We start from the raw sequence: 14,825 nt of genomic DNA on the forward strand, positions 1-14,825 counted from the left end.
GAATGACCACGGCAGACCCAACAACATTCTCAGGATCCAATACAATATTTAAATCTTTAGGAAAGACAATTACCCATGTTGCTCTCCGATGCATTCATCGGAGTGTGTGTGAGTGTTAAATGCAAATCAGTTAATCACAGGGAAATGTTTTTGTGTGAATGAGGTATGTTGTAGCAGTAGAGTATAAAAGCACTATATATGAATTAGTCCACAATGTTTTCAGTGTATGAATAACATTTCTAAAAATTATTTAAAATCACACAGCTTTCTCCTAAAGTGTTTTTGGAGTACTAATAATGATTAAAGCAGATATATTAGACTTCCTAACACATGAGATGTGAGTTGGTACCAAGGTCACTGTCTGACTAACTGTCTATCCACACATAGTGCAGATTGTAATTGATCTTAGACCAGTGAAAGCTGAGCTTTCCTTTCCAGTGGCAGTTTTCCTTACACACTGCTCTTCTATTAGTTTACTGCGAAAGACCAGAGGATCCAGTCACTGTTAATGAAACATGCCTGTAAAACAGCGACAACTACAGTGACTTATGAATATGAGATTAGCTGCGCTTTCAGCGACTGCAGCCACCAGTGTAAAATAATGTAAAGGATGGATGCAAGTAGCTTTATGACACTACTGTTGAAAGGACAGAAAGCTTTACGGTACATTGTAATTTATGTTTATTTCTAGATTTGATGAGGCAAGCACTGCATTTGAAAATGCAAAGAACAAAAAGATTCCACCATTCAAGAAAGACTGATGTGATTTACCAGTTTGGGAAAAACATCCAAGGTCACAAAATAAAGCTTGAAAATAACAGACAGTGGCTGCAGTGACACTTTTCCTTGTTTTTAACACTCAGCTTCACTTCAGCTCTTTGATTGTTATATCTTTGCTCTCCTTTGCAGCCAAAATAACATGAGCATAACTAAACCTAATTACAACAGCAAACAAGATTACTTGCATTACTACACTTGGGTCATTTATTGTATGCACCAATTCCCAGCCAAGATGCAAAAATTGAGTATTCCATCCAATGCTGCAGGTACAGTCATGTAACACAGACATGAAACAAAGAAAATCCCGTAAAGTTCAGTGAAAGTATTACATGGATATTTCAGGATGATGCACAGAATTTTACAGCCTACTTGATGATTGATTGACATGATTAATGATTACACTAAAACACATTGAATTTAACTGCCAAATGCATGCTAAATAATTACATGACTTTGACATTTTGGAAACAGATCATTGGTTTGATCATTTGTAAATAATATGATGAATACTGTTTAGACAAAGATCCGCCTTTTCCGAACCCTGATCCTGTCCATTCTACTTTACGGCACGGAGACGTGGACAATGCTCAAACACGACCTGAGCAAGCTCGAAGTTTTCCAAATGCGTTGCCTTAGATGCGTTCTCGGCGTTTCCCTTCGCGACCGTCATTCGAATGACACCATCCTCACCAGCTGTGGCAGCCAACCGACGATCTGCGACCTAATCCAGCGCCACCGACTCCGTTGGTTTGGCCACATTTGTCGAATGGACCCGAGCCGCTACCCCCATGGCCTACTCTGGTTGACCTGCCCCACCGATTGGAGGGTGCATCGAAATGCACCAAAGAAGACATGGATGAAACAAATCCAGGATGATTTGAAGGCCCTTCGACTTGACCTCGAGCAGGCAAGAACCATCGCCTTAGATCGAAAAGCATGGAAGATAATTGTTGGTCAAGCAAGAGAACCTGCGGCACCTACAGCAGCGTACTGGTTGCGCGGCAGACCACCGCCGCTGGTCGCCCGCTAAGGACAAGAAGAGACTGTTTAGAAAGAAATCTTCTAGTTAATTTGGAAGGTCACTAATTTTAAGTAAATGATTCCATCATGTACTGTGAAAGAAGCTGCTACATTCACTTTTCAAATGGGATACAATGCAACTTGTATCCCATTGCCATGAAAAGACTGATTTAAAAAAGATTAACTTAATGAACTGAAGTTTCACTGCAGAGAACTAAATTGATTTTTGTTATTATGCAGTTCTGTTTAGTTCATTTGTACTGGGTCATGGGGTGTTCATTCCAGGGAGGCAGCTGGGACAATTTTTCCTTAGTGGCTGTTTCGATGGGCCAGCCCCAGGCCTTGAAGAAGCCGGTTAGGTTCATCCCCACAGTCTGGGAGAACGTCTCAGCATACAGGTTCATCTTTGTGTCATTGTCCTCAGGAAAGTTGCTCATGTGGTGGTATGCAGCAAAAACCTCCTTAAAGGCATCCCAGCCAAACCTTTCCTGGAGCTACAGAGAAGGTAGATATGACAACAACTCAAACTATTTGCTGTCTTTTATGTTAGGAGCAATAATCTCTTGACCAAAGCATCACAACCTGTTACGATTTAATGTTAGCTTCACTAGAAGTGTACAAGTCTACATGGAATTGTCACCCATACACCCAAATCAGACTATTTTAATAGAAGGCAAAGTGCATGTAAGAGATTTGATTTCATTTGAAAGGTATCATCTTGTAATTTCTGACATTATGCTTGTTTAGCATGTGGCTAAAATTCAACTTGAACCTAACTCTACCCCTAAGTCAGGGGTGGGCGACTCCAGGCCTCGAGGGCCGGTGTCCCTGCAGGTTTTAGATGTGTCCTTGAACCAACACAGCTGATTTAAATGGCTAAATTAGCTCCTTAACAAGTTCTCCAGAGGCCTGGTAATGAACTAATCATGTGATTCAGGTGTGTTGACCCAAGGTGAGATCTAAAACCTGCAGGGCACCGGCCCTCGAGGCCTGGAATTGCCCACCCCTGCCCTAAGTGATTTGTTGGTGATTTGGTTGATTTTAAGTGTGACTGGATCAAATGGAGTTAGAGACTTTCACTCTTATTCATATTGTGTATCTTCTTCACTGTGGACCAAGCAAAATTTCTGTATAATTCTCTCACCTGCAGATATGTTTCCAAGGCAACCCACACACTCCAGTCACTGAGTTTCTTGCCTCCCTTGATGTACTCCTCTACTCGAGTCTTTCGCTTTGCTAAAGGTAAATCGTCATGAGCCTGCACCAAAGAACATGGAATGAGATAGTTGCTAAATCATGTGATCACAGCAAACTCAGTCACGAGTTTTCTGATGATGATTGATGTAAAACAAATAAGAGTTTAAAAGACACTTGATTTACTCTACCTGTGCTCTGTTGAGACCCAGCACCTCTTCATGCACATACACTGACCACAGGTTGCACGTACACTCTGTGGTGTGTGGTCGGAACTCCCAGCAGCTTCTCTGTTGGTTGTGTTCCAGTTCATGGATGGGACCCCACAGTTCTTTACCTTTTTTAACACCAACTACTTCAGGAGCTGAAGCATGGTGTGCCATGATGGGATAACCTGCATGCATCCAGCCTTAAAAGAAGAAAAGTATATTAATAATTGTTTCAAGATTGTATTGTGAATTCTTTATGAGAGATAAGCTGTAAAATGTGAAGTAGAGAAATGAACCAGAATCATTTAAACATAAGCCTTTTATTGCCACATGTTGTTATAAATTCCTACAATATAGTCTTTTAAAAAAGAAGCGGCAACGCCACTGGCCACCGGGTTCAAAAATTGAGTCCAGCTTCGTTCAGTCTTCCATGTTCAACTCATCCACCCTGTATATACATACATATCTCTCTCTCTCTCTCTCTCTATATATATATATATATATATATATATATATTTATATTTATTTATTTATTTATATAAATATATATATATATATATATATATATATATATATATATATATACATATATATATATATATATATATATATATATTTTAAAAAATAATAATTCCCTGCTCGCCCCTGAGGGCGGTCTATCCTTCAAGCTAGGGTCCTCTACCAGAGGCCTGGGAGCTTGAGGGTCCTGTGCAGTATCTTAGCTGTTCCTAGGACTGCGCTCTTCTGGACAGAGATCTCTGATGTTGTTCCTGGGATCTGCTGGAGCCATTCGCCCAGTTTGGGAGTCACCGCACCTTGTGCTCCGATTACCACTGGGACCACCGTTACCTTCACCTTCCACATTTTATCGAGCTCTTCTCTGAGCCCTTGGTATTTCTCCAGCTTCTCGTGTTCCTTCTTCCTGATGTTGCTGTCATTGGGAACCGCTACATCTATTACTACAGCTGTCTTCTTCTGTTTGTCTACCACCACTATGTCTGGTTGGTTAGCCATCACCATTTTGTTTGTCTGTATCTGTAAGTCCCACAGGATCTTAGCTCGGTCATTCTCCACCACTCCCATTTTGACCTTGGGACTTCCAGGCTGTATTCAGCACAGACGTGTCTGTATACTATGCCGGCCACTTATGATGTTCGTTGCAGCCTTACAATGAATCAAATGTTCTTGGGGCTTTAGGGTGGGAATGATACCTTTCCCTTGACCTGATGTTCTGGCACCCCCATTATTGTAGCATATTTGTTGTTCCTCACTAGTCAGGCGTGTGTGTGTGTGTGTGTGTGTGTGTGTGTGTGTGTGTGTGTAACAAATTTAAAAGGTCCCTTTTAAACAGTTAGCACTGATATGCTGTTTTATTGAAACTGTTTGTCACCCACAATGAGTTGGGACAGGTTTCACGTCCTTGGAAGTCTCCACAGGACAAGCAAATAAAGCCAAGTATTACCAGCATGAAGCAAAATGCACTTACCAGCAGAAATCTGCACATCTGTCACAAAGCGCTCCTTGTGAGGAAATTTATGTGGTTTGACAGCCAGATCTGCAATGGCCCTCATGATTTCATCCCAGAGAGCGGCCACCTCCTCGGGGCGTTCCAGACCCCGAACAGCATCTGATGGTACGGTGAGGACGATGTTTTCAAACTCCAACTCTGCCCAGGGTGAAGGAGCTGTGCGCAACAATGACCACTCAGCTGCAGTTGTTACACCTGAAAAGAATAAAGAGAGGAGTGGATCTATTGAAATGCTTTGACTCACTGCATATCAAAAACATATATAAAAATATATATAAAGGAAAAGTACAAAGGACAAACTTGTGTGACAGTTCCAAGAAAAATTCAGCTTGTTCTTAAACAAAACTGTGGAACAATCTGCCTTTAGAGATTAGACAGGCCTCTTCTCTGCCTGTTTTTCAATCACTTCTGAAAACGCATCTCTCCGTTTTAGTTGATTTTAGTGAGAAGTGGGCCTTTAGCCCTGCTCATATATATTTTTTTTAAATATAGGGCTGTTTTAATTTTTATGTGTTATGTGTTTTATTTTATTTTATTTCTTTTTTTGCTGTTTTGTTTTATCTGTTATTCTCAACTTAATTACTGTACAGTCCTTTGGTCCTGTGGTGGCTATTTTAAAGTGGTTTATAAATAAAGTTGGATTGGATTACAAAGTAAGGAATCTGGCATTTCCATAATTTTTAAAGGGTTTGTAGCACAGGTGGAAAAAAAACTCCAGATGCACCTGATATGAGTAAATTCTTTAAATAAACAAATGTTGCTTTATCCCATGCCACATATGCATTTCGTTACAGCCGAGCATCCTTAAACAGCCTTTGGTGTAAAAAGCTGATAGTGCACACAAGGCCTCTGAATAATTAAGCAAATTTTGTGAAGTCTTTTAGGAGAGGGTTTTATTTTACTGAAAATATATTGAGCTCAAGTTAATTCACCTGTGTTGTCCAATGAAAACACTGTATGTTCAATCAGAATGAAGGTGATCCAAGTGAGACTAAGACTCACCAGATATCTTCCAATTACCTCCACTGACACAAAGTACACAGCACTGTTATAAACCACAGACTCACCAGACTTGTAATATGGAGCAGTTACAGCTTTCTGCACTGTGATCTCCAACCCTTTCACTTGTGTGTTGGGTGGAGCCACCAGATAGATGAGTCCGCCCCACAGGTTGGACACATGCATCTTGTTTGATGTAACAGGAAACTGCTCATAAACATGTGGTGGTCTCTTCAGCTCATCCTTGTGATGTAGGTCATCAGTTTGAATCTGTAGATAAAATGGAAAATCTATTGGATATCAGAATTTTGACAAAACAGATTCATTTCAGTTCATTTTTTTTAAATATATAGCATCAAATTACAACACTAGTCGCCTTTGCAAACAGCCCCATTGCTGAACACAGAGACACCTGTGCATTCAGGAATGATTTACAAAGCAGTTTACAGATGTCATGATCAAATTTTCTTTCTTGTGGTGTGCTTAAAAAGCATGGACAGGTCTAACACTGTTCCTATATACACTGTTCCTGAGGAAGAACCACCTGTCCTCAGACATCCTGGTGAACTTCTATCGCTGCACCATCGAGAGCATCCTGACCAACTGTATAACAGTCTGGTACGGGAACTGCTCTGCCTCGGACCGGAAGGTGTTGCAGAGGGTCGTGAAAACTGCCCAGCGCATCGCCGGAGCACCACTTCCTGCCATAAAAGACATCTACAGGAAGCGGTGTCTGAAAAGGGCTGGGAAAATCATCAGAGACCCCAGTCACCCATCACATGGACTCTTCACCCTCCTGCCCTCTGGGAGGCGCTACAGGAGCCTCCGGACTAAGACCACCAGGTACCGGAACAGCTTCTTCCCCACAGCTGTCAGACTCCTGAACTCTGCCTCCTGACATCTGACAGCCTCTGTAGAAATTATCCACACCCTCACTTATCTTAACTGCATTACTGTATAGCTCTGTGTAAATAATCATTCTGTACATACAATAATTTTTAACCTTACAACTGTTTACAACTTGCATAGTTCCCATTTCTGTATAACTGTATATCTCATATTTCTGTAAAGTTATTTATTTCATATTCTGTATAGTTTTTCATATTTATATCCTGTTCATATCCTGTACATAGCTTGTACTCACTACAGCCTGTACATACCTATAGTTATAGAATATTCACAACATACTTCATACCGTGTACATTATAACATACCACAATAGACCCATTTCTGTAATATACTTGCATATCTATATTATTGCTAATATATATTGTAATATATCTATATCACTAAAGCACTTCTGGATGGATGCAAACTGCATTTCGTTGCCCTGTACCTGTGCATGTGCAATGACAATAAAGTTGAATTCTATTCTATTCTATAGATGACTGGGGCATGTTATTGGATTGAGTTGAACTGATACAGGCAGGGAACAGAGGGCGCAGTTCTGTTTGAGACTTTCTATTGGCTGAAGGGCTGATGCTGAAACAGATGTTCAGAGATGTGACTGAATTTCTTCTGTCAGTATCGTCCAATCAAGTGAGACAGGTTTCAAGGGAGTGACTGGGCTGTAACTCTATAGTATAGGTACAACAACGTACACTGAATGAAAAATTAAGTTGGGGCCGATCCATTAGATTACAACAAACAGCAACCTCAGGACTGAAAAAGAAAGACAATGTAAGAATACCAAGAACTGCAGTTCCTTGAAAGGCCAATGGAGGCTGGCACCAAATTGAAGTCAATCTCCACAGGTGCTTCAGAAGAAAAATGGATGCTGGTACAGACTGGTACAAAAAGTAAAACCTATACCAAAACCAAACCTGTTAGTGTACCTGGGTCGTTGACTCAGTCTTTTTTTATTCATTATTGTGTTCTCTGTGTGACCTGTTTCCTTGTTGAATTATGTGTATTTCTAGTTTAGGTTCTATATTTGTTATTAGGTCCCTTTTTATGTCCTGGTCTCCGTTTTTTTGGGTCATGCCCCTGTGAATCCTCCCTAGCATCTCCTGGGTTGTGTGTGAAGCCTGTCTTGTTTCCTTGTCTAGTTGCATGTTTCCCCGGTCATGTCTCTGTGTGTCAGGCTGGGCGGGTTGTCTCTCACACCGGCCAATCACTCATCTCCATCTGTTAGTTCTCTTCCTCCATTGCCAAGTCCGTCACCCTGGGAAGAGGGCCTGGAAGGGTTTTTTTTTTAAAATATGTTTTTTTAAAACTTGTTCTGGTTTTATTAGATAGATATAGTGAAAACTGAAAAGAAAGCAGAGGGAAAGAGAGAGGGGAGGGCACGCAACCTGGGCCGGCCACGCGGGATATGGTCGCCTGCTCATCACACTGAGCTCCACCAGTGCCCCAGGACAGTCAATTTTTCGGCCCAAGCCTCTCTCCACAGGACTCCCTGAGCCTAGATGCCTCATGTGTCAGTCGGAAAAATTAAGATTGGGACTGTTAGCTGTGCCGCTGAGCTGGCGCTTCAGAGACTGTCAGTGTTTCCAAACACTGTTCAACCTGCTGGTTATGAGGCTGTGGCCCCTCTCCATGACTGCTTAGCTTTCCAGCCAGTATATTTAGAGACTGTCAGCCATATTGCTCCCCGGCCTGTTTGTTTTGAGACTGTTTGTGTTCCTGGTTTAATAGCTGCTGTTGAAGCGCAGTTCAATAACAGTCCTCCTAACAAGTTACTCTGTCCGGCGCCCCATTACAGACAGTTTTTGGTGTTGTTTCGCCTCCGAACTGTGATGCTCTGCAGGCTGCACCTTAAAGGATTGTTTGTTCTATTCCACCCACTCCTGTGACTGCCTCTTTGAGAGCTGAGAGCTTTATTTTCCTCTGCCTGTTCCTGCTCCCAGGGGGGCTCAGACGCAGCCTTCCCCTGCACCTGTACCTGTTCCCCAGGTGAGGGTGGTTCAGGCCAAGCCGGTCCCTGTCTTGCTTCTTAGGGGGGGCCCATTCTCAGCTGCTCCCTGCACCTGTAAGCAGTTCCCTGGGTGGGGACAGCTAGAGTCCACCCGTCACTGGTTCCGATCCACCCGACTCTGGCTGGGGGCTCAGTCAAGCCGTCCCAGGCCCCTCCTGTCTCCTCTGGGGGCTTAAGCAAACCTGTCTGGCGCCTGGTCCTGCTTCATCTCAGCTAGAGGTCATTCCCGCAACTGGTGACGCAGGTGTCCGCCAGACCTGCTACGTCACAGTTGCTGGCTCCACCATCGGGCCCCAGAACTGTTTCCTCTTTGTTGTTTTGGATTCCTGTTCCTTGTTTTTGATTTTGGACTCTGCTTTTTTGTTCTGGATTTTGGGTCCTCCAACCCTGGCTGCTTCATACAGCTCATGATAAAACCATAACAAATAACCACATTTTGGTCTCAATAGCTAATTTGCAAATGTAAAGTGTGGAGATTCAGAAATTCTTTTATTGCTGCCATATAACCTGCATTATTATAATTGCATTAATAACATATTTTACAGCATTATTTGATTAGTAATATTTCTTACAGGGTTCATATCGCATTGAAGATGTTTGTCATCACATTGACCTTTTTTATTTACAGGCTTAGTTATGATTATTTTATACACATTGCATATCTGTGCTGATTTGGAGTTGATGTTTCATCCAAAAGGGTCTTAAGTTTCATTATAGAGCATAGAAGGTTGACTGCATGCATGCTTACAATACACATAAATTTAGTGACAGGTCTGAGCGAAGGCCCAAGTGTCTTCTGCTTCTTTTTGTAACCTGTTGCCCTTTAGTCTACTTGGTGACTGATGACCAGAGTTAGTGACCAGCCTCAGAGACCCTGGGGGCTTGAAGTTTATTGCCTTATTTGGTAGGTGTTATAGAAAAGAGAAGTTATATGTCTGTGTCTAGCCATTAAAAATGTACAAGATACCCCATTGCTTTAAAAGTGTTCTCCACATGTATTTTTGTCAGAGAAGACTCATGCTGAAATTTCTTGTCCTGTGTTAATAAACTCACCGTTTGATTGCACTTTTCTGGGGCCTCCGTGGTTTGTTTCACTGCTCTACATTGATCGATTTCGCGACAAAAGGGATGTTTATTGTTATTTTTCTTTTCTTTGTATAAATGAACCAGGTGTGATGCACTTTTTCTAAGTGAAAATACTATTAGAAGATTTTGTGTGCTTCACCTTCCAGTTTTTGTTGACAGTCTCAGCTGGCATGACCATGTAGGTACTCATACCAGGAGAGAGGCAGAGACCAGTGCTGATCCACTCTTCTCCATCTAACATACAGACACACACACACACACACACACACACACACACACAGACACACACACACACACACACACACAATGCAGTCAAATATCAGTCAAAATTCCCCTTAACTTTGTTGATTTCATTTACTGAACTGTTGACACTGAGGAAAATAGAAACAAATCAGTTTTCTATGTTTATGAAAAAACATAGCAGAGAATGGTGCTGGTTAGATAAGGAGATGTGATAAGGAGGAAAAAGCAAGGGGAGGGACCACTGATGAGAGACCGCTCCTTTTATGACTACGGGAGAAAAATGTGACCATAAATGAATGTGTATGTGCTCAGTCCAGTGTTTAACAACTAAAGGTCAAACCTTTCTGTGCAAAATAAAAAGAAGTATAAGTAAAGACAACGCTGAGAAACCTGAAATGAAAATCATCAATTCAGCAAATATTTGTCAGGCTAAGAGGTCACACGAAGGCGGTTATCAGACCAATAACTCAACCCACGGTCTCCAGTTCTAGCTTTGAATGTTCACATGGATGTTGGTGTTGACGGCAGCCTATGACGAATAAAACAATGAAATACTGGAAATATTTAAATGCATTTTTGCACAATATATCACACCTCTTAGCGAAGATTTAGGTTTAGATTTATTTGTAAAACTCATTATGTGTTTAAAGCCGATGATGGGACATTCAATGTCACCACTGGCGACTAGGATTGGAACTTGGACGGGCCTGTTGGACATCCCAGCCACAGCATTTTTGGACAGGCTGAACTCAGTCTCTATCCATCCTTCATATGGAATTCTAGTCCCATTAGCAGCCGAGAGCTCTAAAGTTCCCTCTTCGAGCATCTCTTCCACTGACCTCACTTCAGCATCAGGCAGGTGTTTCTTTCTCCAGTTTGTCCCCACTATCGATACTTGTGAGCCGGTGTCCCACAATATTGTGGTGTCCACACCTCCTAAGAAGCCACGGACCTGGCATCTTTTGCCTACCAGCTTCGCCATTTGTTGTTGTTTACCAGTGAGGGGTGCTTTGAGCCTGAATGGGTCAGTTTGGTGCTTCTCCCCTTCAGGGTTAAGTATGATTTCGATCTTACTTGAATTAGCTGAGCACTTTTTCCTACGACAACCTGCTGCCCAGTGTTCTGTACTGCCACATTTGTAACAGTGGTCGCATTTGCTTCCTGTATTGGAAGTTTGACACTGCTGGCACTGTCTAACTTTTGTGCTCCTAGGCTGTGATTGGTATTTCCGGTCAGGTGGTTCGGCCATTCTCATGTGCTGTGGCTTAACGGTCTGCTGGAGGCTGGCAATATGAGTGGTGAGGTTCTGCAGAGCCTCACATATAGCCTTGTTGCCTTGATCAACTTTATCCATTAATGTGTCTCGTTTGACTGCTCCGCCTTGCTTGTTCTTACTGTTTGATGTGTGCATACTGCTTTCTTTCTCCACCTCTTGATCTTCCCCACTTACCGCTGCAACTTTGATCATCTTTGCTCTTGATGCAGCTGACAGCTTATTCTTTCTTTCCATTTCCAGACTGTACGCTGCAGACATTTTTTCCAGAAGAACCTCATCTGTGATCTTAGGATTTTGCAGGTATAGCTTCACATCAGTTCGGATGGTGTCATCATGGAGGCCAGTGAGTATTGTCTGGAGAAACTGATTTTGGATGAGCTCCGAACTGTACTTTAAACCAGACTTAACTCTCTCTGAAGCAAGAAGTTGTCTCAAATCCATTGCTCGCATCAAAAACTGGATTGGAGTTTCTTTTGGCTCCTGTACAGCACGTGTGAGCAAGTGATACAACTCTGTGGCATCTTTCTCAATGTAATGAGTCCGTAATATTTGCCTGAGAGCATGCAAAGTCAAATCTAATCTACTCTCAAGATAGCTTTTCAGTTTTGTTCCTGGGGTTATAGCTTGAATGATGGCTTCAACAATTTCTCCTTCATCATATCCCCTCTTCAATGCCCTCTGGATTTGTATTTCCAAGCTAGTGTATGTTAATTTGTCCTTTTGGTTTGGTTCTCCGATTTGTCCCATTATTTTCAGATCCCGTCAGTACAGTGGGTGTACAAAAGGGGCACTTTGAGTGGCGACAGGGGTGACTCGTGTAGCTTTCATTTAAGAAACACTTTCTCTCCGCTCGTCTGAATTACTGGGTGCTATCACATTTTCAGCCACAGGGTGGTGCTCTTGTACCACTTGTTGAGACAATGGGGCATTACTTTCGCATCTCTTTTGCTTCATTTCATTAATTTTGTCATCTAATTCCAACAACAGAGACATTCCTTCATCTTCTCGTGCAGTAACATCCTCTCCCTCTAAGAACTGGTGAATACGCCCCCTCAGTTTACGAGGTAAGTCTTTTTCATTTTCATTCACGGCTAAACTGAGGGCAGCACAAATCTCATTCAGATCCGGTGATAGCAGTGTAAGTAACTTTTCATCTATCTCCTCAAGAAGTTGCTCCCAATCAGGAGACATCTGCTGTACTTTAGACATGACGAAAACCTTTTACCTTCACTGCCTTTTCTCGGGGGGATGGCACTGCCGTACGAGTTCAGGTGGGAGCAGAGGCGGAGCCAGACATTTGAAACACCCGGGGCTTAGCCCTAACGGGTAGTATGCATGTGGGATTTTTTTGGGGGGGGCTAGAAATGACTGAAAGATTAATTGGCTCTGTTTTGAGTTTTGTTCAAAAAAGAATGACTTCATATAGGGAAAAATATATATCACATATGCAGGACACCTTAAACTAGTTTTTGATCCACAATTAAAACAGGACTACAACAGTTCAAAATCAGGACTACTTAGGACTTAACCAAGACAGAACCAGAATCAGAACTAGATGATAGTAGCACTAAAAATCATCATAGACCTGCACTACACTTATTTTTTTAATTCTACCAAAGTCCACTATTTAGATTCAGAAAAGTTTATATAATTATTTTGCCTTGTTGTGCAAACAAGCCTGCATAACTTAATAAATATATAACTTGAAAAATAACAAACCTAAAAAGAAACACTAGGTACGAGATACATGAGTACCTATGATACGGTGATACTTTTGGTAAACAACCATTTGACTAACATGTCTGTCTCACCTGCTCTTGTTCCATCTCTGTTCTGTCCTCATTCTCCATCCCTCTCTGTTCCTCTCTCTCTCTCTCCCTCTCTGTTCCTCTCTCTCCCTCTTTGTGCTGACAATCATCAAATATATAGTGGAAACCAGATATTTACATACTCTTCAGATAAAAACACAAACACTTTTTTAATTGTAACATCAAATCAGACTAAATGTTGGTTTTTTTTAGATTGATAAATATAAAAAACATATTTGTTAACTTTAAGAGTAAAGAGAGAAACTATCTGTATTTCTTAATTGCAAATGGCACCAAATTGTATTCAAAATTGAGCCACACTTATGGAGCTCCACAATTCTTTTCCTGGTGTTTTGGTTGACATCTCTTGATTTTTCCCATGTCAAAGAAACAGGCTCTGTGTTTTGCCTTATATGCATCCACAGGTGTGCCACCAATTTACTCACATGGACTCTACTAACCTATCAGAAGCTTCTTCAGCTCAGAAAGGAATCGTCTGGAATTTTCTTATTAATTAACAATAAACTTAGTGTATATGTACTCCTAAATTTGATGACAGGGATAAAAATAGACTGCTCTGTCTCTCTTTATTCTGACATTTAACTAATTCAAAAGATATTTCAATATTTATTTATCCAAAACAAAACAAGTTTACTCTAAATTGATGTTGTACAGTAAAAAAATGTTCTTGTGTTTTCCATAAAGTGTATGTAAATATCTGGTTTAAACTGTAAAATATATACTGCTGTGTATTGAAATTCCTCTTTTTTTGCATAGGAATATACTGAACAACATACAAAGCATAATATATAAAATAACATCTACTAGAGTTTTTTCTTTGAAAGAAGCTCCTTCTGTCCATTCTTGCATATCAGTACATTACTGAAACCGATTTATTTAGCCGTGAAGGGTAACAACTGAAAATATGAAATAAACACACATGTAAGCTAAGACTCTCTAAAGCAGAGGTTCCCAAAGTGTGGGGCCCGCCCCCATTGCAGGGGGGCGCGGTATGAAAAAAAAAAAAAAAAAAAAAGAGCGCTTGGACACTGTGGACAGGTTTTTGACGGGGCTCCCACACAAACGCAAAGCAGGAGATGAAGCATCGCCAAATATGTTTCCAAACCAACTTCCTTCCAAGCCAAAGACAGGAAAATATGGTGAAGCATATCTTCCCTTTGGCTTCACCTGCACAAGTGCCGAGGTAGGTCTCCCCTGCAAATAGTTTTCCCTGCGTAGGGAGCACGGGCTGGGCTCTCCAAATCACGGACAAACAGGATCCCACATTCTTGATTTTTAGTTCACAAACACTTCTTGTAATAACTAACTACTCCTGACATTTTGGACATGTTAGCTCTTTATGCAGTAAAGTTACAGTGGGATACAAATAATATCAGGCTGATCCTGCCGTAATTTGTTCCCCCGGTTCAAATCACGAACAAACAGTATCCCACAGCTGTTTTTGTTTTTGAACCCATTTTGCACAGAGAGGCATTTTTTGAAAAATGTATTGACAGCAATGTTGAATATTATTACACAGGAAAAAAAACAACTACATGTAAAATAATTACACCGTGACGCCTCTGCCTTTCTAAATGCAGGGACAGTAACTGCGTGTGTGTATGTAAGCGTGTAAAACCTGAAGATAGTCAGATTAACAGTATTTTGTCTCTATCTGCCATTCTGCAATTTATGTCATGTAAACAATAACGTGGCGCACAGCGTGATGTGAAAAGAGGCACATACCTTTGACGTTGCGTGACGA

The 14,825-nt window shown here is 41.4% G+C and overlaps 1 protein-coding gene across 1 annotated transcript; it reads right to left on the bottom strand.

Annotated features, from left to right (window-relative positions):
• Positions 1–1,098: 1,098 nt before the first annotated feature.
• On the bottom strand, positions 1,099–14,825 carry LOC106098518 (TRPM8 channel-associated factor homolog). The gene is made up of 7 exons (XM_019367531.2): positions 14,807–14,825; positions 9,873–9,967; positions 5,799–6,000; positions 4,690–4,926; positions 3,186–3,403; positions 2,945–3,058; positions 1,099–2,294 (listed from the first exon to the last, which is right to left on the bottom strand). The coding sequence occupies exons 2-7, from the start codon at positions 9,921–9,923 to the stop codon at positions 2,052–2,054; spliced, it is 1,065 nt and encodes a 354-aa protein (XP_019223076.1). The 5' UTR covers positions 9,924–9,967; positions 14,807–14,825; the 3' UTR covers positions 1,099–2,051.

This window comes from Oreochromis niloticus, linkage group LG14 (assembly GCF_001858045.2).
Source record: "Oreochromis niloticus isolate F11D_XX linkage group LG14, O_niloticus_UMD_NMBU, whole genome shotgun sequence".
In the NCBI taxonomy this organism is placed as follows: Eukaryota; Metazoa; Chordata; class Actinopteri; order Cichliformes; family Cichlidae; genus Oreochromis; species Oreochromis niloticus.